The sequence below is a fragment of the Idiotropiscis lumnitzeri genome, chromosome 11 (assembly GCF_059441095.1).
Source record: "Idiotropiscis lumnitzeri isolate Australia: NSW breed Sydney's pygmy pipehorse chromosome 11, RoL_Ilum_1.0, whole genome shotgun sequence".
NCBI lineage: Eukaryota > Metazoa > Chordata > Actinopteri > Syngnathiformes > Syngnathidae > Idiotropiscis > Idiotropiscis lumnitzeri.
Window position 1 is genome coordinate 9196362 of NC_142401.1, and position 27591 is coordinate 9223952.

Genomic DNA, 27591 nt, shown 5'->3' on the forward strand with positions numbered 1-27591 from the left:
CTATTAAAATTGATTGTCATAAGACCTTACCCTTAAATGGCAATCTGTCTTAAAGTCCCTGTATAGTGAAAAAACATTTTCAAAATTTGACACATCACAGAAAAGTATGTTAACACGGCCAAACCGGAATGATGAATGAGGCTTTCAAATCACGAAAGATGAAACCGATTTCTTCGATCTCGATTGTTGTGGTTGTGTCCGTCGAATGCGCTAAAACCACACCACAACTCAACTGTTAATCAAATACAATATATTTGAGCTGTGAAAATGTATTGCATGACGGGGCGCTCTTAAGCGCCAATGCCTTTCCACACGCTGGCTGTAAAGTCTGGCTAAAAAAAAAAAATAAAAAAAAAAATCTTCCTCACTTTTTCGTCTATCGCTCTGTGATGTTGCACTCATGGCTGACAATGAGGCGCTCTAAAACTGACAGACTATCCTGAATGCTAGCTGGCTGCACGTCACGAAAGCGATTTTGCAAGGAAGGGTGACTTATGCCAAATGCGTCACTGGGCCTTGTTTTCATCTCGCAAAAAAAAAAATTAAAATAAAAAAAAATAACTCAAAATAGAAAAACAATTTAACGCTATAAATCCACATTTGTGTGCTACGGTCTTTTCACAGTTCTCAGTTCAGTCTTTGCACATGTTTTCAGCAACAATCTTCAAACATGAAGAATTCATTTAGAAGCACATTTTAATTTACTTTACAGGGTCTTTGAAGGGGAAGTCAACCCCCCCCAAAAATAGTTGCAATAACAGGTTTATGCGCCTTCACGAGTCTCAACTCGGCCTTCTGATTAATATTGCGTTTGTGGAATATGAGTTAAGCAGCAAAATCCACCTGCTTTTAGACAGTTCACGGGGCGGCCATTTTGTCACTTTTGTCGACTTAAAATGACATCGCAGTTGATCAGGTAACGAACAATCAGAGCTCACCTGTTTTCTGAGGCTGACCCATGACCGGTTGTTACCCAAAAAACGGTTAAGTCATTTTCAGTTGACAGCTCGTTCTAAACTTGTCGCCCTGTGAGACGTACAAATAATATTAATCAGAATGCCGTCTTTGAACTAGTGGGGCTGCATAGAACAAATTCCAGTCAAGAAAATTTTTGGGTTGACTTTCTCTTTAACTCATTTACTGCCATTGACGGCTAAAGAAATTGTTTTTTTTTTCTCGGCTGGCAGTAAATGAGTTAAAGCAATAGTTTAGCATGTTGGGACTAATCTTTCACCCTTGACACTCCTGTGGGAAACGTGATTTTTTTTTTTGTTGTTTCTGTTTTGTTTTTTTTACACACAAAATGGAGGTCGACTGGCATCCCCTGGAATGGATTGCTCAATCTCCAGGTGTGGAATCATGGCAGGAGCAAGCCCCCGGCCTCTGTTCGGGGAATACAAATTATGCATGAGCATAATGATTGATTGATACTCGATTGATTGATCTCTAAGAATTCCGTCGATTATGTGCAATTGATAGTTACAATTGCGGAGAAATTAAGTTGCGGCAACTAAGTTGAAACGCGTTTGATGTCTTTCGAAAGACATTTAAGGGAACTGACTCATATGTTCAGAGTTATTCTGTTCAATACAACACCGCCAAACAAACAGGAGTTCAGAGTTTAGTGGTCGACCACAGCCAATTAAAAACTTATCTCAAAAATGACTAATTAATTGTTGTCAATCAAGGAAGTCAAATGCCCATTCCTTGCACAAGATCCTGACTTCAACGCAAGACTACATGAAAAAGGATGCAGCGTATGACAGAATCCCGCCTACGTTGTTGTTCACATGATATTTATGAGCAAGTGTGTGAGAATTTACACCTACGTGTTGTTGTTTTAGCACCCACCCGATATGGAAGTTTCCAGAACTGCCAATCACCCCGTTTTCTTTTCGGTGTGCTTTTCAGCAAAAATCTGTTGCGCTTACAGCAAAACCTCAAATAAAAATGATCAGAATAAGCTGTGCCCAAACTCTCACTATGGCATTGAAAAGTCACCATCATTATGTTAAAAAAAAACAAAAAACAAATGAGGGCGCCAATTTTTTAAAGGGCAAGTAAAGAGCCTATTGATCATTAATCAGCGGTAATATTTTTACCTTTCTAAAAAGTTCAAGCCTAATTGTAAACCCAAGTAACCCGAAGGCCGCGATTCTCAGTGTAGTATGAGTACTACTCGTGGTAGGTAGGCTCCCTCTAGTGGTAGATGAAACAATCACAGAATCAAACTGCGTCTCAGGTTACCGCGAGTTATTTAATTATTTAAAAAAATAAAAGAAAAATCTAGTTTCAGTTTAGTTGAGTTATAAATTGGTCTCACTCCACGCGGATCTACATACATGCACGTTTGTTCTGAACGGTTCGTAAGCTTTAACGTTTGTCAACATTAGAAAATGCAAAGTAATGTAAGGAGTTTTGGTTTGGCTTCAAAGAAGGACGGAACGCTAGTCTTTCAGTTTCAAGGCCAGCTCAATCATCAACATGGCGGACAAACAAACAAAAATCACGTGATTAAAAATCATGATTAAAAATGAAAAAAAAAAAGCTGTCCACTGGCCAAGCAGCCGCTGCAGGGAAATTAGCTTAGTTTATTAGCTCTATAGCTGAATTTATTAGCATAAAGTGTCGTCATTTGTCATTGCCTCATCGGATATTGTGCTCGAAGGAAGTACAGCAGCAGCTTGAATCTAAATGAAAGCTGAAGGAGAGGCAGTAGAGCACTTAAGGTTAACTAGAAAGCATAATGCTAGCCAGATTAGCATCTGGAGCATTTTCCTCTAGAGAACATCTCATAGGATTCTGTTTTCATTTTATAAAAAAGTTAAAGCTTTTCAGTTTTAGGGTGCTGCTTCTCATAGCTGTTATGATCACCTCCTTTAATGATCAATAGGCTGCTAAATGTGAAAAGGAATTAGGGATGGGCATTTCCTTGACTGCCTATAGAAAAAAAAAATTATTGAAAAAAAAAAAAACACAATTCCAAATGGCAGAAAATTGTAAGTGTATGTAGATCAGGCATCACCAAATGGCGCCGCGGGATGGTTCGGACCGGACCCATGGCCAATCTATGATGAATTTTTTTCAGGGCGCATTCGCAAACGTTGGCGCTGCAATTCTAGTAAATACGGAAACGGCGTCACTGATTTGAGCCAATCAAATCTTTTGTTTACGATCCATTGCCAATTGCGCAGAAGACCGGAAGACAGTGCTGCTGACAGTATGCCTTGCTAAAAAGTGAGCGAGGTCGATGCGTCTTGTTTTAAATGAATGGACGGAGAAATTTAGTTTCGTTCTGGCTGCAGCCAATTAAAAACCAGTGTGCATCATATGCTCCGAAACCGTCGCAACATTGCGAAGCGCCACTACGAAACAAAGCACCGCCCTTTTGTGCAGTTATCCGCTGACGTTTGAGGTGAGCGCACGCAAAAACATCGAACTTCGAGTGCAGTACAACAGATTTTTACATTGTTGTTTACATCCCAGCGACATGCAAAGGAATATTCAGTAAAAGTATCATGGATTTTGGGGAAACATAAAAAAACGTTCAAGTGATGGGGAAGTTGTGAAGGAGTGCTTAAATGTGGTTGCACAAACATTATTTAAAGGCAAACACAAAACCCAGATGTGTGAAATTATCTACCAAATCCCAATGGCCCTGACTCCATTCCAACCCAGATTTAAGTTACTGACAGGGCAGTCACAAACTCATTTTTCTCATTAAGAGAAGTTAAAAAAATATTCAAAAGAAAAAGTGGTGTCAAAGCTCATTTTGAATTAGTTTTTCATGAGGACAGACATTTTTATTGATTGTGTACTGAAGATGTTGACCTGGTTTACTTGGATAATTAGGCTTTCCGTTTTTTTTAGGCTGATAACTCTTTGATTTAAGAAAAAAAAGGTAAAATATGTTAACTCAATGCTTAGCACTTGATATATTTCTGCAGGCGATATTTTACTGTTTTTTTCTGGAAGTGGCACCCTTAAATTCCTGGAGCCACATTTTCTTGAATGTGAAATAAACGCCTTATATTTGTTTGACTGGCAAAGGTGTTTAATGGGAACATTGCTAAATATTTAGTATAGAAGTGTGCTCGGTTGAAAATGACTAAATATTGAAACTATATAAAAATGTGAACATAGGCTAGACATTTCGGGAAGTTGAACTTTGGTTCGGACCTTTTAATTGGAAGAAATTTTAGTCGTGGACCTCTGTGACTTTTAATTGAATACCTCTGATGTAGATGATAATTGACAGCGTTTCTGCTAATTGCAACCATGAAGTGCACTTCATTTTGCCGCCATCGCTTCCAGACATGACTAATCGAGCATGGATCTTGAAACATCATCGAATGAAGACCATGCCCATCCCTAAAGCAGTGAGTCCCAACCCATGTGAGAGCGAGACATTATCATGTACTTGGAAATGATATTATCATTAATAAATTGATGTACAGAATGACATGGACGTGGATGTGCCTACACCTTTTAAAAAAAATTACAACACAAAACTAACATTTGGTATCCTGCTGCTTCACACTCATCATATTGACTTAAATTAAAATAGAAAATACACTTTTGCAACATTAGGCTGACATTTTACCTGTAATTTTACCTTTTTTTCCTTCTTTCATTGTGGCCCAAACACTCCTTTGTATGATCACATTGGTTGGCTTTCATTCTATAGTTTTATATTGTTAATAGGCCTCAAAGACCTTTTTTTTTTTTTTCTTTTTAAACACCCTGTTCAAAACCTCAGCGAGCATAATCAAAACGTCGCCGCCAGCCACACGGGGGCCCTCTTCCACCGTCGAGCGCAAAGTCACATGACTCATGGCGGCCTGCGTTTCTTTTACAAAACAATAAAAACATTTACAAAAAAAGAGGGAGAGAGAGAGATAGAGCGAAAGAGAGAGAGAGAGAGAGCCAAATTCATCCACGAGGCAGTTGAGGCCAACACAAGAAGAAGAATCACAAGCTCAAATCACAGAACAGTGTTGGAGTGGCTTGGCTAAAAGCGGGGCTAAACGGGTGGGATCAGGGGGGGGCGGGCTTGGTTTTTGGAAGGCCGCTGGTTCGGACGGTGGAAGGGGTGGGCTGAAGACATACACTTGATCCTGTCCCACTAATATGATTGTCTTTTTCTGGTTATGTAAAAATGTTTCAGGACAGCCCGTCCAATGTTCGCCCACTTAGAAGGAGAGTGGGGATTGTGGGTGATGGGGCGGGGTAATCTTCCTCTAGCTCCTCCCCCTCCCATGGCCTTTTTAGCCCGGCCTGATTTCCTCTGGCTTCCACCTCTTCTTCTCCTCGGTCTCCGCTCCTTTTGTTTTGCAAAAAGAAAAAATAAATGAGAGGAGGAGGCTACACAATGGAGTCCCAGTCAAAATCATCCTGGATGTCGTCGGCCGGCATGCGATGCATCTGGAAGTTTCGGCTCGGCATCATGTGCTGCTGGTTCATCTGAGCGTGGTGCCCTGGGGATTAAGAAGATAACATCAATAAAGGCATTTATTGATCTGGAAATCCATTCAATTTCTACATTTACCACGCGTACACCCTCGACCGGTCACCAGCCGATTGAAGGGCATAGATAGCCTGCATAGCACTCTCACTTTCATTCATAAAAAGTTTAGATTCTTCAATGAACCAAACATACACATTTTTGGAATGTGGGAGGATGAAAACTCCACGCAGGAAGGCTGGAGGAAAGTTTCAAAACCTGATCTTTCGAATTTTGAGGCACAAGTTATAATCATTCATCCACCTGCCTGGCCATCGCGCTAACTTACCAGTCATGGTGGGTCCTGCGCTGCTCATTGGGGGCATGTGGGGATACCCTGGGGGGCCCATCATGGACATGCTCTGTCTGGAGTCCATGTAGAGATTTCCTGACAACCATCGTAAACAACGCGTGTCAAACCTTTTTTTTTTTTTTTTTTTTGCAAATAAAATCTTATAGTCCAAAGCATAACGCATCACGTGTCAAACATACAAAACAATACGTACACGGAAGAAATAAGAGGAATTTGAAGCTGAAAGACCACATCTCAATCACACTTGAATTATTAAACCTATGAGAACGGCTGCACTTTAATTGCGGTTAGTTTGTGTACTGACCGCCATTGAAAATTAATCTGAATGGGATTGGTCAATTTGAAACAAAGCCGTATCCTTGTTATAACTGAGTTGTACAGGTTATATGTCTCATTAATGGTGAAAAATAGTTTTGAAACGATGTAGTAGAATTGGTCTAATAATTTTTGCACAGGAGAGTGAAGACATTTTATATCCATTGTGTACTAATACACTCACACTTAAACGGTCCATTTCTTCGGATTTACTCGTATTTATAATGGCCAAAATGGAGCTTTAGTGCAACATTGCTGATTTAATTGCACCAAAGGCAAAACAGTCCATCTTAACACAAGCTTGTTAACTGCTCTTTGCACAACATGGGTGTCGGGTGTCAAACCTGTGCCGAGGTGCTGGCTGGGTTTGTTTGGGTGCATGGGCGCGTGGCAGACAGCCGGCTGCACCGTCCCCTGCGGCTGGATGACGCCGGTGCGGGCGAAGAACTGGTTGATGGACGAGCACAGGTCGGCGATCTGTGTGGGCTCCAGCGACCAGTTATTTAACTCGGCCTGCCTCATACTCTCTCGCAATCCTGTGCAGGCAAAACGGAGGAAAAAGTTACTCAAGCCACAGTTGCGTCTTTGACCTTTCACTTTCACACTAACGCGACTCGAAAGACCACCTTGGAAAGGTGAGAGGTCCACATCAGCCCAGTTATAGCTGCTCGCAATGCGGCAGCTTTCTTTCAGTGCGTCCAGATTGGGGTACCAGTCAGAAAGTAAACCTGCAAAACAACAACAATTGAATAATATAGCATGATAGAATTATAAAATTATAGGACTGAAAGCCAAACGTTTTTTGTTTTTTTTTTACAGCAAAACTTAGTATAAAATTTAATGGTAAGAATTATTTGGGGGAGATTTTGAAAGCAAATTTTAAGAGAAAAATTAAACAGTTTAAACATTTTTTAATGGCACAATATCATCCAAGCAAGCACATTAATGAAAACAAATATTTTTTGGGGGAGGAGACTGGAAAAAAAAGGTTGGGACTTTTGTTCGCGAATGTTCTTTGGGATTATTACAACAGAATGTAATGAGATTCAATCTTTTTAAATTTTTTTATTTATTGCAAGCTTTAATAACATGTTTTTGTGAAACTAAAAATGAACTTACACATTTTGTGTGAGTGATATAATTATTGAGGAAAAGAGTTGAGGAAAATCTTTTTGTTGTTTGTTGAGAGCAAAATTCAAATGTAATGTAACCATTAAATATATTTGGATAATTTTAGAAAATGTTAAATTGAAACAATATTTTTAGGGAAACATTTAGGTTGTTGGAGGATTAGATATTTATTTATGAATTTACTTATTTTACAGAAAAATTAAATGGGAACATTCTTGGAAGAACACCAAAACGGTACATAAAAAAAAAAAAAAATCCAAATGACAATTAATAATGCCCACTCCCGGAAAAACAGCCAGAGGTTAATAAAAATGCTGTCTGTCCATTTATAATGAAGTGTGCAAAGTGTCCATTAGGAGGCGCCAGTCCACCGTGCAAATCTTTCACAGCTTCTTGGCTTTGTTTGCCCCTCAGATAATAAATAACACTATGATTTATTGTTTCGCACTTAGAACAGCTTCTCCACGCTTACAGACTACAAACGAGATGCAAAATTGATTTTAGTAACCTCTTTTGGTCCGTGCATGCGTGACGAACGGTGTAAAGAGAGAGAAAAAAAAAAAAAGAAGGGTGGAGGTTTCAGGTCAGGTTACCTGGATTGCAGGCCATCTGCTGCTGGGCGGGATGCTGCTGGTGGGAGAGGCTCTGATGCTGCGGAGGGTGTTGGCCGTGCTGCGCGTGTTGGGCGGGATGCGGTGTGTGCTGCTGCGGGTGCTGGCCGTGGGACGGGTGCTGCTGCGGGTGCTGGCCGTGCTGCGGGTGCTGGCCGTGCGGCGGATGCTGGTTGTGCGGGCCGGCGTGCTGTGGGAGGTGCTGCGCGTGCGGGGAGCCGTGTCCGGGGTGGGCTTGCGCCGGGTGGGAGAGGGGCACTTGGCCGCTGTTGTTGGAGTGGCTGTTGGGCTGGTTGTTGGACAGGTTGTTCTGCGTGCTGATAGCGCCGCCGGGGGAGTGCTGATAGGAACAGGACGTGTGGGTCTGCTGCGATGTGTCTGACGGTATTCCCATTAGACCTGGAAAGCAAAATGCACAGTTCCATTATTGGCCATTACGGACACAAAAACGCAAGCGTCGCTGGGATGTGGATTCCGAAACATGAAGGTAAATACAAATCACTCACAAGCAAGTTTCCAACCTGCTTGAATTCATTTCTTCACTTCCTTACCACACTCACCATTGCTTTGGACTGTTGAGCCAACGTATTTAAAGTTGTCCACAGTTGTTATCGCTTCACTCTTCCCCCCTCATCTATGCATATGCTGTATATTTAGTTTTACTTGGGCTAATCTTCAGGCCTCCACGTTTCTAAACGTTCCTCCACCTGCACCACGCTTTCAATGCAATGTCACCTGCAAACATCAAAGTTCAAGCGGATTCTAGTCGAACTTCATCTGTCAGCCTTTATATCACTATTTCAAAGTGCAAGGGGCTTAGAACTGATCCCTGATCCAGTCCCACCACCACCTTAAATTCCTCTGTCACACCTCACCACTGTTCTGATGCTCTCACAAACGTCCTGTACTATTCTGACATACTTCTTGTGAACATTACACTTTTTTTTTTCCATTTACAGAGAAATTTTGATGAGAATATTACACTTTTTTCCTCTGTATTTTTATGGCAATCCGCCCTCCTTGGGATAATACCTACCTGTCATTAAAAATTCATGTTGCTATGATGCATCATCCTGAGATTTGTTTCTAAAATCTTTGTTAAGGCAGACTTTGTACTGGGATCTCATTAGATTTCGCTTGCATACTAATGTTGTGGCCGGGGATGGTACATTCTCCCTGGCAAATTAATTGAGCATGATAACAATTTGTTGCGGCTCTGCGCTGACTGACAGCAGATTAAGTGTTCCGTCAATAAAATGACAGAAAATGGTGACAAATGACGCAAAACAAGCGCATTTCCCAGACGCTCTGATGTCCTCTTATTGCTCCTGTGGTCACCGGACACTCGGCAGTCCAAAGATAGCATCGCAGAAGGATGGGGAAAAGCAGGAAATCACATTTAATAAGCTGCAGCATGGCCACCCTTTGTTCAACTGGAGCTAGTAAAGCTCATCAAGGACGTGCAAGTAGAATTTTCAACAATCTGACCTTAACTTTGTTATTAATATTTGCAGAAACTTTTCCTTGTACTTCGCAACATTATAAAAACAAAATGTAAATGTGTACTTTTATTCTGATACACTTCTTCGCATCTTTAATAGTCATTACTACAAAATAAAATCCGCAGAAACTGTTGCTTGACCCCGGAACCTGAATGTACAACCATGTATTCAGCAAGTCAGCGTGCGCCTCAGTAGTGCAACATTAGCGATAGCATGGGCAGCGAACAAGATAGAGCCAGGTGCTATTGATTTGCTCCACCCATCTCGTATCTACATGTGGCTTGTAGACGGGTCAAATCGTTAACTTAATGGAGAGCAAAGGGAGCCTCAAAGTGCGCCACTCGTGGTAAGTGGGCTTCCTCCAGTGGTATGCAAGTAATCACAGAATTAAAATGTGAATTTACACTACTTGTAATTTTTGTTTGTTCTCAAACATTTACTTTGTCTTAAATTACAATTTGTGTTTAACTTAGCGTATTTCTAATACATTTTATGTGATGCAGTATTTAAGTACACTTGATTTTAGTCACATTATTTGTTGTGTGACAAGGGGCATAAGCGGTTTAAAATTTTCCGTGCAGTATAATAACTTATTTGAATATATTCTTTATCCTCTCAGAAGAATGACTTACATTACTGTCTTCCTGAGAAGCCAAGAGAGGAGCTGAGGTCTATTTAATTATGTCATTGCGTCAGTATAAGTTGGAATAATATCGTTTTTTTTAGTTTTTTTTTTAAAAATGTATATATTTTTTAGAAGGCGGAATTGTATTTCCATTCATTTCAATGGGGGAAGATAATTGATAATAAAAGTGTTTCGAGTCACGAGGATGGTCAGGGAACGGATTCAACTTCACACTGCATCGCTGCACATTCTCATGACTCTCATGAAAACTGCTACGTTTGCACTTATCTCCATCCTTCAATCCCCCCACCAAAAGAAAAAAAATATTGATGTTGCACTTTCCGAAAAAAAAAAACCCAACAGATTAAAGCTGTTTTATACAAACAACACCGTGGGGGCACATTGTTTACAAAGCCCAAAACTGATTCGGACCAGAGAAAGCAAACTATTACTATTAGACTAATGGGATAAGGCTCCCGTGTTTAAGTAGCTGCACGCTTGAGACAGTCCCAGCTGCCTTTTTCTTGACTCACATGGTGACACAGCATGCTGACGTTCACAAGTCACGCACACACACACATGCACGCTTCCCACGCCCGTGCAATAACCGTATTGCTTTGGCACCAACAGGTGGTAGTGTTGAGGAGCTTCATTTAGATTAAATTAGGCCTCTGCCATTAATAACGGGGGGGGGGGCTTCATTGTAAATAAATAAAATAATCATTCATTTTCATTATTCGGAATATATATGCCATTATATCATCAAATATCTCCAGAAGACAGCGTTGCAAGAAGCTGCTGTAGACCACAGCAGACGCTCACACGCAAACTAACTGTCTGAACCCTGAAAGTACACATCAACATACGAATCCGCCCAAATATAACACTTTGAGGTAAATCTGTGGTTTGCGAATAGGTGGGGGAACACTGAATATTTTTTTTTTTAATTCCTGTGTTGACTAGTATTTATGAGTGTCAAAATATTAGAAACCACACTTAGCATAATTTATTGCAGTTTGACACAAGTCTGAAAGCTGTGAAATCAATGCCACTGAAAAATGTTCATGTTTTTGATTTAGACTGTTTTTAGATGACTTTGGCGGCTGAACACATAAACAGCAAATAATTAATTTTTCAGCAAATTACAGAAAGGTTACCCATAAATGTGTAAACAGGGAAATTGATGACAAATAGTTTATTTAATATATATATATATTTTTTTAGTTTTTAAATAAATACAGTGCTATTTTCCGTAATTAAAAACATAGAATGGTGGTGTTTTTGTGGGGTTGAAATGGATAAAATAGATTTTCTATAACGGCAAAAATGTGTTACGAGCTTGGTCATGAAACAAAGTCAAGGTATCACAGCACATACTAACAAATTGAGACCAAATCCAGATCATTTCAAGAGAACGGTCTTACAAACATAAATATTTTTCCCAAACAAAAATTTCACTTTGAATACTTTAAGAACCGGAAATGGATACAGTCAAATTCCATCCTGTTCCATATTTGCGTAGAAAACCTCGCTTGTGAAGTGATTTTCAGGCCTGCGCAATTATCACAGAAACACCTACTGCAGGGGTGCCAAAGGTGCGTCTCTCTTATCAGAACCACCATTGTCCAAATGGGGAAGTACAGAAAGCAATTAACGCAGCGGCGGAATAATAATTCCAGCTCATTACCTATTATCAAAGCCGGCGAATTAGCTCGCTGTCGACACGGCGGCCCGTGTGTGAAATCCTCCAGCTAGATTATTTACGCGTTTTATTTGCTGGAGCTTGTCTGACGAGGGGATGGATGCGCATCCACACACACAAACAAAAAAAAAAAAAAAAGGTAGCAACTTTAATGAAACATAGATGATAGATTAAAGGGAGAGGAGCTCTTTGAAAAGCATGAAATGCATTTGATTGGTGAAAAGTAGGTTAGACACCAAAAGCTCAGATGACTTTGCTCATAACCCGCTTGTCAAGTGCTCTTTGTTTATCAGTCAATCAGATTAGAAGCAAAACTGCATTTTGTTCTAGCGAGACTCTTCCACTGGGCTTTTTTTTTTCGCCTCTCTTTCTTTTTTTTTTTTTTGGGAAAAGCCATTCTCCGCATCCACATATCCACACACTGACTCCGCTGCAATGTATTACAATAGAACGTGTCTCCATCACGGTGACGGATGAAGCTCAACACAACAGAATTACAAGGAGGATTGGACTCGCTTCCCGGATGAGACGCGGCCGGCATTGGGGGAAACATTTCAATGCTGACAAGAAACAGATGCCAGCAGGCGTTTGACAAATGTGAAGCAAGAAGACAAGTGCCTTAATTGTGGCTTCTTTATTTGCCTCAATCAAAGATATTTTATATATCTATCTCTATATATATAAATATATATTTATGCTTCAATTTGCTAGTGAGTACATTGCATGCAAATGGAATGCAATTGTTAAGTCAAACAGCATATTATTTCCTCTCATCGCCTCAGTCAAAATGTGCCTTTTGGAAGATGAATTTGACCCCCAAAAAAGGCCCCCCTTGTGATGACATTTACGGCAGGAAACACTCAGCGGACACTTAATTAGGAACACTTACACAATGCAATGACAAAAAAAAAAAAATTATGCGCGTAGAAAATCAATTTTTCTTATAGTATGTGGAGTTCTTGATACGACCACAATTATAATATGCGCATCGGAGAGGATTTGTGATCATAAATCTATGAAACAGGTCCAACTTTTACAAGTGCTGGACATTTTCCAAGTAGATGATGGAAGGGTAAACAGAAATCACTTTAAACATATTACACCACAGGACAGTCACTAAGATGAATCTTTTACAGACATCAGACAATCGGGCCTTTGCTGACTTTGATCGATATTATGGAAAAATTTGGATTGATTGTTATTGATAAGAGCAACTTGAAATCGCTCAACATGCATCAATGTTGTGCCTTGCATAAAATCATTTTGTAAGGCAAATAATCAATTGTATCAACATTGATAATTTAGCCGCATCACACTCGTAATCACACCGTGGGACAATTTTGAGTCTTCAATGAGCCTCCCATGCATTTTTTGGGGGAATGTGGGAAGAAACCGGAGTACCTGAAGAAAACCCACGCAGGCCCGCGGAGAACATGCAAACTCCACACAAGGAAGGCCAGAGCCCGGATTCCAGCCCACGACATAAAGAAAAGACAAAAATGCGTGGATTTCTACCAGATGAGCTGAATGTGGTTCTCAAAAAAAGAAAATAGACCCATGGATAAAACACAGCCATCCATTTTCTATAGCGCACACCACAGCATACTAGATCAGGATAATGTATTGGAGACATCAGACATTATTGCTGACGTTGACGGAAAACAGAGGGGGAAATGACACTTACCTTGCTGGCTGAAGGACTGCTCGAAAACGGACTTGTAAAGGCTGCGGAAGGAGGCACTGAGATCTTCAAATTCAGAGAACATGAGCTGCTTGTCTCTGTCGGGCATGTTGTACTGGGACTGGGGCTGCTGGAGGCTCAGAGACTGGGACACGGGTTCGGGGTGACTGGTCACCTGGTGGGGAGTGACGACAATTACAAAGTTAAGGTTTGAAAAGTTGAAAACGAGTTACAGAGAACCCTCCCCTATACCCGCCTGAGGTCACACCCAACCATTCATTGGTGAAAGTAAACAACAAGCTAAGCCAAAGTTTTGCTGCATGGCGTGCAGTCCGCAGGGGGAAGTCGTGTTCAGTGCCGACGAGCGGCGCAATACAATGATGAAACGCGCTCATGAATTATACACACACGCTTTCTCCGAGATGGTCATGAGAGCGCCAAAAGCAGCAATGGAATATTTCACAGAATATTTGAGTTCAATGAGAAATAAGTTGGAATCTTCAGAGCGTTTGCTTCTTTCTGGAGCTGACACACAACATTGGAATATTGTTTTGTGCTTTATAAGCAGGCCACTACTTCAATAGCGGTTCACATAAAATGCATTGCACTTATTGGCCATTCCACCAATTTGGGGCATTTGCGTTTCCGGTGGATACAACTGAAAATATTAACAAATAAATTTGACGCGTTGATTTCATAGTTTTTACAATACATAAGGAATGTGTACTGGCCGAGTCGGGGCAATGATCATGTAGAACCTGGCAATAATATATATGCATTTATTTTAAAAATAATTTTTTGTTGAATTTCTGTCACATGCTTGGAGTTGACATGCTATTATCAAAAAATATCATGCAATGTCGCGCAATTCCAGCTTAATGCTCGACACCTTGCCTCACACACATCCACAACATCATGAGGTTGATTGGCATTGACACTTAAGCCGATGCTCAGGTGGCCAAGCGGAATGTATTTTAAAGGAAATCAATAACAATAGCTTATACAAATAAGCCGCCCTTTCATCCGAGCGCTTGGTGGGCAGCTCGTGTTATACGCTGGGCAGGAGACGGCGGTGTTGCCACCAGCTGCGACTTGAAATTTAAGGGATCATCTCAAGACAAAAAGAGACTTAACACGTTTCCACTCAGGGCTAGGGCTAGACGAGCAGTCACGTACAAACATCAACAGATTAGTGGTGTTCCGATCAAGGTTTTAAGATGCTGATTAAAATGTTTTGTAAAATTTGTTATTTTTAAAAAGTGTTATTTTTTTGGGTAAATAGAAGAATTAGAATTAGAAATCCCTTTATTGTCATTGTGCTCAAGTGTGCAACGAGATTATATGATTTATATAAAAAAGTTTTATCCCTTTATTACAAGAAAACAGGATATTTCAAAATGACAGTTATTATGATTCAATTTGGCCGCTGCACACGGTGGAAATCCATCGCACACTCAGTAGTTAGCAGGGTCTGCTACAAGATTTCACAAGTGGCCGAATCTCAACCACTGGTTATGCGCCAAGTCGCAATTGGAATTGCAATTGCATGATGTAATGCTGTCGCAAATTATAGCCAATCAAAATGCACGGAATTCTGCACACAGGCGAGAAATCAATTTCCCGGTTTATAAGCGAGCAAGACACAGCAATAAGACACCGATTTGATACGTAACGAAAAAAGACCTACTGATTAGACACAAACGGATAAATTGCTTTTTTTGAACAAGACAATTCGATAGGATAAAGACAGTTTCAATTCGCTATTTCTATACGGTAACAATGTCTTTACTGTAAATAAACCAAACAAATTAAAGGTATCTCCAAATAAAGAGATTTTTTTTAATTGAATCTCATTCTGTAACCAACTCAGCTGTCCTGATTCCAAAATGTGTAAAAAAAATAAAATAAAAATAAAAATAAAAAAGATTGATACCAGAACAAGCTAGTTCTCCTCATTTTCAAGGATGAACAAAGTCCAACACTAGCTATTTCCGGTCGAGAAATCAATGTTGCAAATTTCATGGTGACTGTTTGCGAATAGCTGACGAATGACTTTGCAACCTTCAAAGACCCCTGATGTGAAAAAAAAAAAAAAAACATTCACTACGTGCTCACACACTAACATCAGGGGTCCTATTTTTGTGCCGATCGCAAGTCTAGCGCAAAGTGCAATCGAACTGTGCGCATGGGTGCAGTTTTCTTTCTTTTGGTATTTTGTCAGATTTTGCACAGGTCGTGCGGTCGGAGGAGCAGTATGCATGAGTACGCCGTGCTTGAAATTGCACGAACAGAAATAGACTCACTGGGGTCCTTGTCTGACATTAGGAGGTAAACTGCAAGATCTCCCCTTGCGGATTATGAAGTGGGCTGCACATGTGACATGGCCAATTGGCGACCGACCGCCTTGGACCCCAGATTGTGCGTTTGTGTGTGACCCCACCTCCACACTCCCCTTCCCCGCAACAGTATATTATGCTAACACCTTCCTCCTGCTGTGGCTCGGATAAGAGGTGATAATAAAGCCGGAGTGTTTTCTGCAAGAGCGCGTGAGACAGCCAGCCAGCACATCCATCAGGCTAAGCCGATCGATGGCCGGCGCCTGGAGCGAGGGAACATGGGAGGACCACACCAAAGAGAGGGGGCATCTCTGGTGGGAGGGCATCAGAAGGAGAGCGGTCTCTTTGTCTGCCTTCCAGAAGCGTGCGGGTACAATCACTCCCTTCGCCCTTACGCGCTTCCTGAGCTCGGAGCTGAGGAGTGTGCCCACCCTGAGCCGCTCTCTCCACCTCCGGCATCTTTGAACGCATCCTCCCGAGGCGCCATGATCAGATGAAATGTAGGATAGAGTCCACGCTCCGTGAACGCGGCAGTTTCATTTGGATTTCTAAGCCACTACAGTGGATCAAAGGGAATGTAACCTGGATTTCTGCAGGTTTAAGTACCTTTACTCAGGGTCCTGTGATCGAGATATCGTGTTATGCATTCAAACGCAACTACAGAGCGTTACTTTTACATTAAGTCTGCTACCTTTACGCTCACCCATAATGTTAACCACCATAGACAGGCTAACAAATAGCATTGGTATCATGGTGTATATTTGAACAGAAATGGTGCAGCAACTAATGTAGAAAGACAATGTAACAAAAATGAAAAGCATATAATCTAAATCCTCTGGAAAGAATGACTAACAATGCTGTGAGTGAGTGAGGAGCATCTCCATGTTTATCCGTATATCTGTCTCAAACTGGTCTCAGGTGGCCGAGGCGAGCGCACCAGAAGGAGCAGCACAATGTCATTGACTTGAAGGAAACATTTTTGTTATTGATTCGGGAGGCTGGAACAGTTAAATGGCATTTTTATTTATTTAAATCTGGAAATATGATTTCAGACAAGGTGCGTGGTCACGTAACAAATCAAAGTCGTATCCTGATGCAATACTCTCGTTGGAGAAATATTCCTATTTCAGCATATTCCTGACTAAAACAATCAGATTTCTTGCAAGTCGTGCTGAGCCTTGACTTACAAGTCCCCACATTTATGTTTTTTTAAAGTTACAAGCTGTCACTTAGTCCAACATATACTTTTTGATGAAAGCTGCAATTTGAGGTACAAGAGAGCTTCATAAGTGCTGTCCCTCCAGTGACGTGTGGAGGAAAAAAAACGCCATTATGATAGTGTATTGCCTGCCCTCTGCACGTGGGCAAGAAGCACGACAGGATCTATTCAGCTGTCACATCTACTTATAACATAAAAAAAAAGTAACTTTTTTATGCTTGGATATAAAAGCCCATATTCCACTGAGCGGCTGCGAGTGTAGCGGATATTGATTTTTGTCAGGCTTCGATCAAGGTTGCCAGACGTTTGACAAAAGTTTCATTGGTCGCCGACAATTTTTTTTTTTTTGTCACAAGGAAGAAAAACTGTTGCCGAACATTTAAACGCAAGTATACTAAATAAATGCATGTTCTTATGCATCTAGTTCAATACCATTGGACAACAATGCAACCTTTGAGTATCGCATTTACGGATTTCAACTCTCACCGAAGCTGTTAATCAGGTGTATAAAGAAATGGAACCAGAAGAGATTGGCAGCGCCCAGATTGGTCAAATTGATTTTTGCTCGCTTGCGACAGTTGTAGCTGAATTAGGACTAGATTAAAGACGTTTTAAAGTGAATTCAAAGATTTGCTTGTCAATACATTCTCCATGTTTGAACATAACTAGTGAGAAAATGCGCAAAAACTGAGAACAATGTAGTACTCAGTTGTAGAGATAAAGTGTTGAACGTCTTCCCTTTGGATAATCCGCTGGCGTGGCTGCTATCCTGTACTCAAGTATTTATTTCACACAGTCAGTTTTTGACAATAAAAAAGGAAATGACAAAAGTGTGTCATATTGTTTCAGATGTGCCGTATATTGTTCTTCATCCAAGACTGAAACACAAAATAAATAAATAATAAAATAAAATCTATCAATCCTTTTTCAAAATCGTTTGCTCTTTTGGGCTTTGGGGGGAGGTGAAGCCTATCCCAGAAGACTTTGGGCGAGAGAAGCGGGGTACACCATGGACTGTTCGCCAGTCAATCGCAAAGCATATATCGACAAACAACCTTCCATAATTCTATTCAAAATTTAGAGTCTTCAATGAACCTGACATTTATGAACACCTCAAAATGGATGTAAACTGTGAGTATTAACATGGTTAATTGAATACCTCTCTGACAGTTTCAATCCAAAAGGAGATTATTAGCTTTGTATCGATTTTTTTTTTTTTTTTTTTTGTGTGGCATACATAGCCGCGAGAGGCTGCATGAGTTCACCGGTAAATTGGAAACAATACAAGCAGGCTGCTGCATACCCAATGAGAATGAAGTTAAAGTTAAAAAACATGGGGGGGGGGGGGGGGGAATTGTGCAGCTTGCAAATTACACCCTTCCCACTGGGACAAAGTAGGTTATTTTTTGCGATGTGCTGAGTGCCCAAAACCCCTCATTATTATCATTAAATAAAATATGTATACGCACAGCAGGTTTCCAAAGCACCTCGCTTTATTGTGTTGCTTTTTAAAAGGGTGAATAGTGCAGCCAGACAAAGTGTTCGGATCTTGTATCTGAACCAGGACTCTGTTGCATACATCGCACAGTCAGAGAGCCTTTTGGCATTTTATGCCACTTATTGTTTTTATATTGAATGGAAAGAGGCTATTTTTTAATTTTTAATTGTTTTATCTAGAAGAGTAAACACAAATGTATTCCTGATCACAAAATAAGCCTTGGCATACAAACTATGTAACACAACATTTTAAGTCATGTTGAATATGTTGAATGCAAATAGTTTTTTTTTTTTCAACTGTAATTGCCATTTGTGTTCATCTAATTTGTCTGGAATGTCAAAGCAACATTAATACAACAACCGCTATCTCCAAAAACTGCAACATACATTAATCTCAGCAAACTAATGCAATCCTTTAATTATTTTAATTTAGACGATTTTTTTAAATTTTGTTTGGAAATGACCCACTAGGGGGCGCTACATTGCCCCATTCAAAGCATGCATCAAAATCTCACTTCTGACTTTCTTCCTACTCAAATGATAAGCATCTTCCACTAGCGATGTTGGATAATGGTGCTGCATGTACAAAGAAAACAAATTCATAAATAAAGGTTGACTCGGCCTGAAATAATTATGATATCAACTTCATTTGTTTAAGGCCATAATGGTCATCAAGCTGTTAGCCTCACGGTCGAGACGCCCCCGGTTCAAATCTCAGCTCAACCCTTCCGGAAAAGATCTCGCAATGGTTTTCGCCGCACACTCCGGTTTTCTCTCAGATTCCCAAAACAGACGTTAGAATTAGTCAAGCCTCTAAATTGCGTGAAGAATGGCGGTGTGTCTTTATGTACCCTGCAACTGGCTGGCAACCAGTCTAGGGTGTACCCCGTCTCTTGCCCACTGTCACGTTAAAGTGAGAAAAATTCTCAATGTATAATATTGACAGTATTTTTGGGGGCAAATAAGGTGAGGAGCTCTTAAGGGTTCAGGAAGAGAAACATGTTTGAGTGTGTGTCGGCGAACATAAAAAAGTAGCTGCTATTGTTCCGCTTCTCGCTGCAGCAACAGCTTATTATTTAAAGGTCGATGTGCCCCTGCCAGGATTGGCATTCATTTCTCCACTCCAGTCAACCGTATTTTGGATCAAGTCATTCCTGGCCTCTTAATAAAAAAACAAAAACAAAATACAATGCAGCCTCATCTTACCGGCGTGTAGCTGTGCACGCTGCCCACACTGTTGAGATTGACGGAGGCCAGGCTCTGATCGGACAGGCTGTTATTAAGGCTGCTTCTCGGACTGTCGCTACCTTCCTGGTCCGTGTTGTAGAGCGCCACCTTGAAACACACAAAACACGTGAGATTTGTCATTTCAATTCTTTGCAATGGTGCATTCCAACGATGATGGGTGTGAAGCACGCCAGGATTATCTGATGTGCGTGTTCGTAACAATGTCGTAATAGTGGAGTACTTTCACTTTTCTCCGCGTGTGTTTGTGTGTGTGTGAAAAAAGGAGTGGTTCTAGTTGGACGTGGTCTCGAGACAACTGAGACATTCCCATCAGTAAAGGTCACGCTGGTGGCGATGTCAGCCGCATCTGCTCGCCGACCGCGAATGCGTTACAGACAGCCAACGAAGGATTTTCGGAGTCGCCGCTGACGCTGACCTTTCGGTGAGAGCAGCGGAAACCAGCCGAAGCACTTCAGCACGACAATCTTAATCATCCTCCAACAAACTTGAACTCAAACTCACGCGCAATCGTGCGACTCGGCCGTCGTGCGTGTTGGTCACTGTGACATGACTGGATATCAATTAGTATTAAAACATCACCCTCTTTCACACCACTGCGTCATCATAGTACGGGATCTGTGAATTCACCAAATCACGGATTGGAACGCTCTCCCTCTGTTACTTTTTTTCCCAGTGATGTCTTTAAATACGAGTGACACACGTTCAGAGATTTGTTTTGACGAGTGGGGAAAAAGGTTGACATGAGCACTATGTGGGGCATGGAACTCAGATCAACTGAGATGATTCATGCGGTTTTTAGCCACAGTTAGTTTACTTTCAAACTAAACAAAAATAAAGAAAACTGCCTATTAAAACAATAATTGTGTTGAGTGTTTTGAGTTACGAGCAGACTTGCTACTTTTCTTTACGGATGGTAAAATGTCCTTTGAAATCTGCACAAAAATGGAACAAATTGTGTTCAACATTACCGGTTCCACTGGATTAAGGTAGACCAACCTTTTGGGTTAGAAAGTATCCGGAAAATAGTGCATGGGGTTTACTGCTGTGAGAAAGGAATGGCAGCAATGCACTGACGTTGTTTCTTTGGATCGGCGTGTGTATGCTTGTGTGTGTGCGCACGAGTATGTGTGTGTGTGAGCTGCATGCGTGTCCACCCGTGACTGAGAGCAGCGTGGAGGCTTCTGCTCATCAGCCAGCGGAACAGAGCGGGCCCTGTGCTGGACACAATGAGGCAGCAGAGGCCGTAGCCTAGAGGCGAGCAGCCGGGGCCAGCGGTACACTAAAGCCTCTCTTGTCCTCCTGTCGAGCCATCGAGGCCACAAGGAAGAAGCAACAGATTGGCCCGTTGACCACCGTGCTGGTTAGAAAGCATTCCAGCCCCATCATTAGACGCTTATAATATGTGCACTGGTGGATACATAGAAAAATCATGATGAAAAAAAAAAAAGAGAGAGATGAATCTTAGATAAATCCAACAAGGTTCAAGGAACAGAGAGAGAGGAGGATAGACAGAGGAGCTCATTAGGGGACCGCAGCCTCCCTGCGCTCAGTGTGGGCTCAAATCCAGTGTTCATTAGTGTGAAGGGGAACTCAATGAAAATCAGCCTCGCCATGCTAATCAAAAACAGGGTGCCACAGAAATATAAATGTTATGCGGAGTGAAGTCATAAAAGTCACCAGCCGCAATCTATTTTTATGCCGCTCACCCGTAAAGTGTGATTATTTCAAAACCTTGCCGCTCTGTGGTTTTAGGCAGACCCCAAGAGGACGCAGCACGGACTCGCGTACATGTGGCGCGCACATTTCTGTCGGAAAAAACGATGACACGGAGGCACACGCGAGCGCTGCCACGATGATGACAACGAACCAGACACACAACCATAGTGAGATAGTCCCCGCCTCCAAACCAGGTTTTGCTGTACTGAGACTGACCCGAGAGAGGCTTGAGAAAAGTCGGGACACGAAGCTGAAATCCGTTCCGATTATCAGAATTTGTGTACCCTGCTTCAAATATTGAGATACTACGATTAAAGTCTCTATTTTCTGAACCAGTCAGTGAGGTCAGATGTTTTCACACACTCCACACCACAGGATAATCATTCAGGGACATCTAATAACTGGCCTGGAAAAAAAAAATGCTACAGTCCAGATGGATTATCGGAAAATATATTACTGACACACAAGAGGATAATCATTTGGGAAAATCATTTACAGACATCTGATGATCAAGCATTTTGCAGACTTTCGTCATAAGGGATCTGATTTTCAGTATGCATGTACTACACTTTAAACGTTAATAATTGTCTGTCACACCACACCACAGGATAATCACTCAGGATAATCTTTGATAGACGATTGGGTCTGCGCTGAATTGTATCTAAAGATGGAAGAAATTCTCAGCATGTGTGTACCCTGTTATAAATTAAACTGTCAGCCAAGCAGATTGAAGAGTTAAAAAAAAAAAAAAAAAAAAAAAAAAAAAAAAATCAACACACCCCACACCACAGGATAATCGCTCAAGGTAGTACATCCAAAAATCATGCCCTTGCTAACTTGGATCATAAGGGAAGAAACATGTTCAAACTTAGCCCAATTATTGATATGTGCATCCCCCTGTGTTAGCTAACAGGCAAACAAATTTTACTTCTATTCTTAGCAGTGTAATAAATTGTTCAAAACGTGTTTCATGATCTACAGAAAGAGACATTGAGAAATCAAAGCCGAAAGCTCCTGACTGCAAAGAGAAAAGGGGAAGAAAAGGCCAAACAGATTTCCGAGCCTTCATCATCACACCTCTGTGCCACAGCTTCATCACATTCATGCCAATGTTGACGGACACTTCAGTGGAGGAGAAAAATGTGAGTCTATGTGAAAGCGAGACAGAAAAAGAGAGAGAGAGACACACACACACACACGCACACACGCACACACGCAGGCACAATAAAAAGAGGGAGCAGAATTCCCGACGGCCCGCAGAAAAGAATAGAGACTCTCGCTGGTGCCTTCCGCGTCTGCCATTGGTCTGTGCACGAAGGCGGGAATGAGGGACAGCGACTGGAATAGAAAGAGAGGGAGAGAAAAACAGAGACAGGGAATTCCTGTGGCTTGGCACGCCGTGCCGAAAGAGGCGTGGCCTGCCCGGCACGTGTTTACAGCGCTGAGACGGTGAGAAACAAGCTTTTTACACGCCGCACGTCCACGTCTCCTGCAGACTTTATCGCGATGGCGGCAACAAAAAAGATCGGAATTGACAAACATCTTTTGTTGCCCATTTCCGCTCACTATAAATTGCAAAAACTTGTCTTAAAAAAGAAAAACAAGATAAAAAGTAGTGCCATTTGTTATTTGAAATTGAAGTATTAATATCTGACTAAATTTTAACTGTAAATCGAATTGAAAGATTTATATAAAATACCAAGTTTGAAGATAACTGTTAAAAATACTGCCTTCAGCTTTCCTGATATTTTGAGCATGAGCAAAACGGTGCCAATTGACACACTTTGGACTTCAGCATGAGTCCCGTCTGCTTGCATAAAAGAACTTGATCGACCTCGTTCACATTAGTTTTACAAAAACATACATCGGTATTTATCGTCACATCGTTCATATTAGCAATCCTGCACTGAATATTAGTAGTTATTGTTCGATCCAGCTTCTTTCATCTTAGACAGCTGGCTAAAGTAAAGCAATTTCTTTCCCAGCAGCGCGCAGAAACAGTAATCCATGCCTTCCTTACTTCTGGGCTAGATTACTGTAATCCACTTTACTTTGGAGTCAACCAGTCCTCCCTCAAGCGCCTCCAATTGGTGCGAAATGCTGCTGCTCATCTTTTAATTGGAGCTTGGAGGACAGATCGCATAACCCCAATCTTGGCCTCTCCACTAGTTCCCTGTGCACTTTAGAGTTCGCGTTAAGATACTTTTGTTCGTCTTCAAATCTATAAATGGCCTCGCCCCAGCGTAGCTTCCAGAGCTCGTCCACCCCTACGCACCTTTCTCTGTCCACTTTTAAAACCCGTTTGAAAACACATTTTTAGCATTTTTTTTTAGCTTTCATCTCAACACTTTGGTATCTATTGTTTATGTGTTATAATTTCCCGCTAATTTATATTACCCCATATGGAAAGTGCCTTGTTTCAACTCCAACTGTTGTGAAATGCGCTAAATAAATAAAGTTGTATTGTACAGAACCAAGCCCATTAGCGCACGTGCTATCTGGTTACCAGCACCTCTTGATATACAGAGAAAAAAGACAAAGCAGAATCCACATGTCCACAGGATTTGAGAGCCAAGAGATGAGAATGATTTTTCAAGATTATGAAGCTTCATTGTATAAACTCTGCATTTTTTTTAATCATTCCAATTTGGCAGGGCTTTTAACAACGATATTCTCTGTAGTGTGTCAACTGTACAAGATTTATTAAATTCCACTTTACAGGAACTTTATATCAAATCTGCCAATAGAAAATAAATATTTGACTTGCCAAATTTACATTCATGTCTTCAGACTAGTCTATTAATGTTGCAGAAATGTGCCATTTTATATTTTAAACTAAAATTAACCTCTAAGAATAAAAAAAAAAAAGCTTGAAGCAAGCAGAATACTCCCCAAAAAATTGCCACGCAAAGAGGACATATTTTGGTAGGCAAATAACAAGCATATTTTGACTTGATTTGGGTTATTTAATCTTGGTTAGATTTGAAACTTTTACAGTAGTCGTCTGATGGACTGATGGCCGTGAATCTCAAATGTCATGAGGGTGTCACGAGGAGACAGATTCATGAAAAAGTGCATGTACGCTTATATGTGGTGCTTGTCAAAACAAGTGGAAACCCTTGCTAACTTACTCTGCGTGCATGCGCGCACAAGTTGCAACACACGCTGACACCGTGCCCTTCGCCGCACAACTCAGGAGCTTAAGAGGCCCCTGTCGCACACACACACACACATACACACACAGGATTGCATGCTTGTACGCTCATTTTTTTTTTTTTTTGGGTAATGCTGGCTTGCAAATGAATAAGTGACTCTTGTAGGCTTTTTAAAAGTACTCCTGAGAGTTGCCCCCACTGGGCCCAGAGGATGAGAGCTTAAGGTTAAAAAGCCTATTTCAATTTCAGAGTGAATGGCACACTCGCGGCTAACAGCTCACCTTCCCCGCAGCATTACTCCCGGATGTGCGAGAGGTCCTAAGCTGATTTCTTTTTTTAAAACGAATAAAAAGTGCAATCTTATTTCCTCTAGCTTGCGCCCACGTTTAAAAAAAATAACACACGATGTGCTATAGCCAACGTGTCATGTTCATCTTTTGTCGCGTGACCATTTGAGTGTTGCCAACCAACACCCCCCTTTCTACAATCCTCGATTAACAACTTCCATGAGACTTGAAATCCTCGCCTTTCATCCAATGTCAGACGGGTTAGGCTCCAGGGCCTAGTCAGGATGAAATATGTTGGCAAGATGCCGGCAAGCATGGAGGAAAAGTGTGTAAAACACAGACAATGTCCTTAGTTCTTTAATCAGCTAACACAGACTTAAAGATGAAGTGCAACGTATCAAGGGAAAAGCAGAATAAGTTAAACATTCACGTTTACGATTGATAAAAAAAACAATATATCGATGTTAGTTTGGGGTGTAAAAAAATAAAAACAAACGATTGGAATCGGAAAATCGGTTTTGACTTAAACGATATGGATGCATTGAACCGAATCGATCCACTTTATAGATACATATTGGAGAGAGAGATTTACAGTAACAATACAGACATGTTCATCCAGCCATCCATGATCATATCTGCTATCCTCACTAGGGTCACATTCATAGGGTAACATGACAACAAGTAACTCATGACATCATACCCCCTCAAACTGAGCTGTGCCATATCGAATCAATTTGTAATCCAACCAAATCACATCGTTCCACTACAGAATAAACTGTCCTTGTATCAAGATACGCATCAAATTGTCTTTGTTTAGCGAGATGCACACTTTTAATGTTGGTTAATTCAATATAGCCGACCACTGCTAGTAACATCGTATTGTGCACTTCCAATTGTTTTAATGCACCAACGGGGACGAAGCCCATTCATTCACAACGTGGTGCAGCCGAAAAAAAGGATCCCAGGCTCTCAACAGTATGCAGACTGCCGAACGGTTGTCCGGTTCACAGCCAGATGTTCACTGAGCTCACGAGAGCAAACCCTACACTGTCATTCGCTGACTCCCACGTCACTCACCAGGCCAGGCCCGACCTTTTAAAGCCACACACTCAGTCACAGGTTAGGATGACAACCCGAAATTAATACCTGCATCTCAAATGGACATTTTGTTTTTTAATAATGCCAAGTATTTTTTTATCCGATTAATCGATGAAGTAAGCGTTTTTTTTCGGATGAGAAATTGTGTAAAGCTTTCTCGGGATGGTGACGTCGGGGACCGGATCTGGCCTGTGGGCCTTAAGTTTGATACCTTGCCTTAGAAGGTCTACTGTACGGGAATATTGTTAGTGTGACACAAACAGGTGTGTGTCTGTGCAGTGTACAGTATCTCGGATGACCAGGTTTCATGTTGCAAGCACTGATGCGGGCATCATGTTGCCAAGCTCAACACAACAGGAGCCTGCCATTGTGCAGGAATCAGGTGCCGGCGTGCACTTTCTTGTGTATTTTGGTGTGGGTTGCGGATAAGCTTTAGGCATGTGAGGGTGTGCGTGTGTGTGTGGAGTGCTCCTCTCTCTACGGGGAAACTGAGCAGTAGGAGGTTGGCAAAGTGGGCGGGGTCAGGGTGCAGCCGCGTAGCCAGGTGCGTGTTGGGGGAGATGGAGGCTGGAGGGCCGCCTGTAGTACCTTGTTAGTCACAGTGTTGATTGCCAGTGTTGGAGAGGCACTTCCAGAGATCATACACTCCATCCCCAAAGACTCCGACTCCAGGCTGTATGGCGTTGAAGCCTGTGGGGGGGGTCGGTTGGATTTGGGATGCGGAGACAGAGAGGAAAGACATAAATAAAATCCAACATAATCCAATTATTAAACACAAGTAGGTTGATGTTTTTTAGCCTTTGTTTGCATCCTGCCGCAAAATGAAGACAGTACCCTTTATTTAGGTCACATTTCAAACGCGCTTCTTCGCGGGAGGACAAGAGATGGCGTTCATCCGCAACCTCGCCTCCCACCAAAGAAACGCACACCACCGTCGTCATGAAGCGCGCCACGCATGCCCGCCGCGTGTGCTGCCGTCAAAGATAACTCGGCCGCGCCCGTCTCCCTCCGAAAAAGTGCTTACGCTAAGAGGATTGGCTGCCAACAATACCATTTTTAATTCATGATAAACACTAAATGAGATTTCCCGAACTCTCACTCGTGCCGTCTGAGACGCTTAATGGAATTCCTTGTTTGGAGGGGGAGGGAAAGGGAGACAGAAGAGACACGCGTCACTTTCTTTTGTGCCATCGCCTGCGTACAAGCACACCAGAGATGCTCAGAAGGCATTGTGATACTGTACATACAGTAATATGTAGAATACATACAGGAAAAAAAAGGAATGTTTTTATAAATTTACCAAATTATTCTCAGTAATTACAAAAGTAGTTTTTTTATTTTTCCTGGGTTAATTTTGTTACTAAATACTAAATATTTATACTAATTTAGAAACTAAATATTCAAACAGTAAAATATTTATAACGTGTCAAAATGTGGCAGGGACATGCATTTGCATATGTAATAATCATGACTGATTAATGTGTTTACCAAAGAAAACAATAAAGCATTTATAATGATATAAAGATATATTTTTAAATGGCTTTTATCATACTTGAATAATGTGCTCACAATGGGAGTAGCATGTGCACAGCTCTGCCCCCGAAATTCCATCCGAACAGAACCGTCCCTTCCCGTTGGACTGTGGTCAGCCA

At 41.4% G+C, this 27591-nt stretch overlaps 1 protein-coding gene across 1 annotated transcript in view; it reads right to left on the reverse strand.

Annotated features, from left to right (window-relative positions):
- Positions 1-3620: 3620 nt before the first annotated feature.
- The window catches only part of foxj3 (forkhead box J3), a 98107-nt gene continuing 74136 nt past the window's right edge, over positions 3621-27591 (reverse strand). Inside the window, exons 5-12 of the mRNA XM_088309610.1 lie at positions 26528-26629; positions 19642-19770; positions 13387-13558; positions 7856-8272; positions 6758-6859; positions 6476-6667; positions 5793-5891; positions 3621-5477 (exon numbers count right to left, since the gene is read on the reverse strand). Of these exons, the coding sequence (XP_088165736.1) occupies positions 5365-5477; positions 5793-5891; positions 6476-6667; positions 6758-6859; positions 7856-8272; positions 13387-13558; positions 19642-19770; positions 26528-26629 (1326 nt within the window). The 3' untranslated portion in view covers positions 3621-5364. The remainder of the gene's footprint in view (positions 5478-5792; positions 5892-6475; positions 6668-6757; positions 6860-7855; positions 8273-13386; positions 13559-19641; positions 19771-26527; positions 26630-27591) is intronic.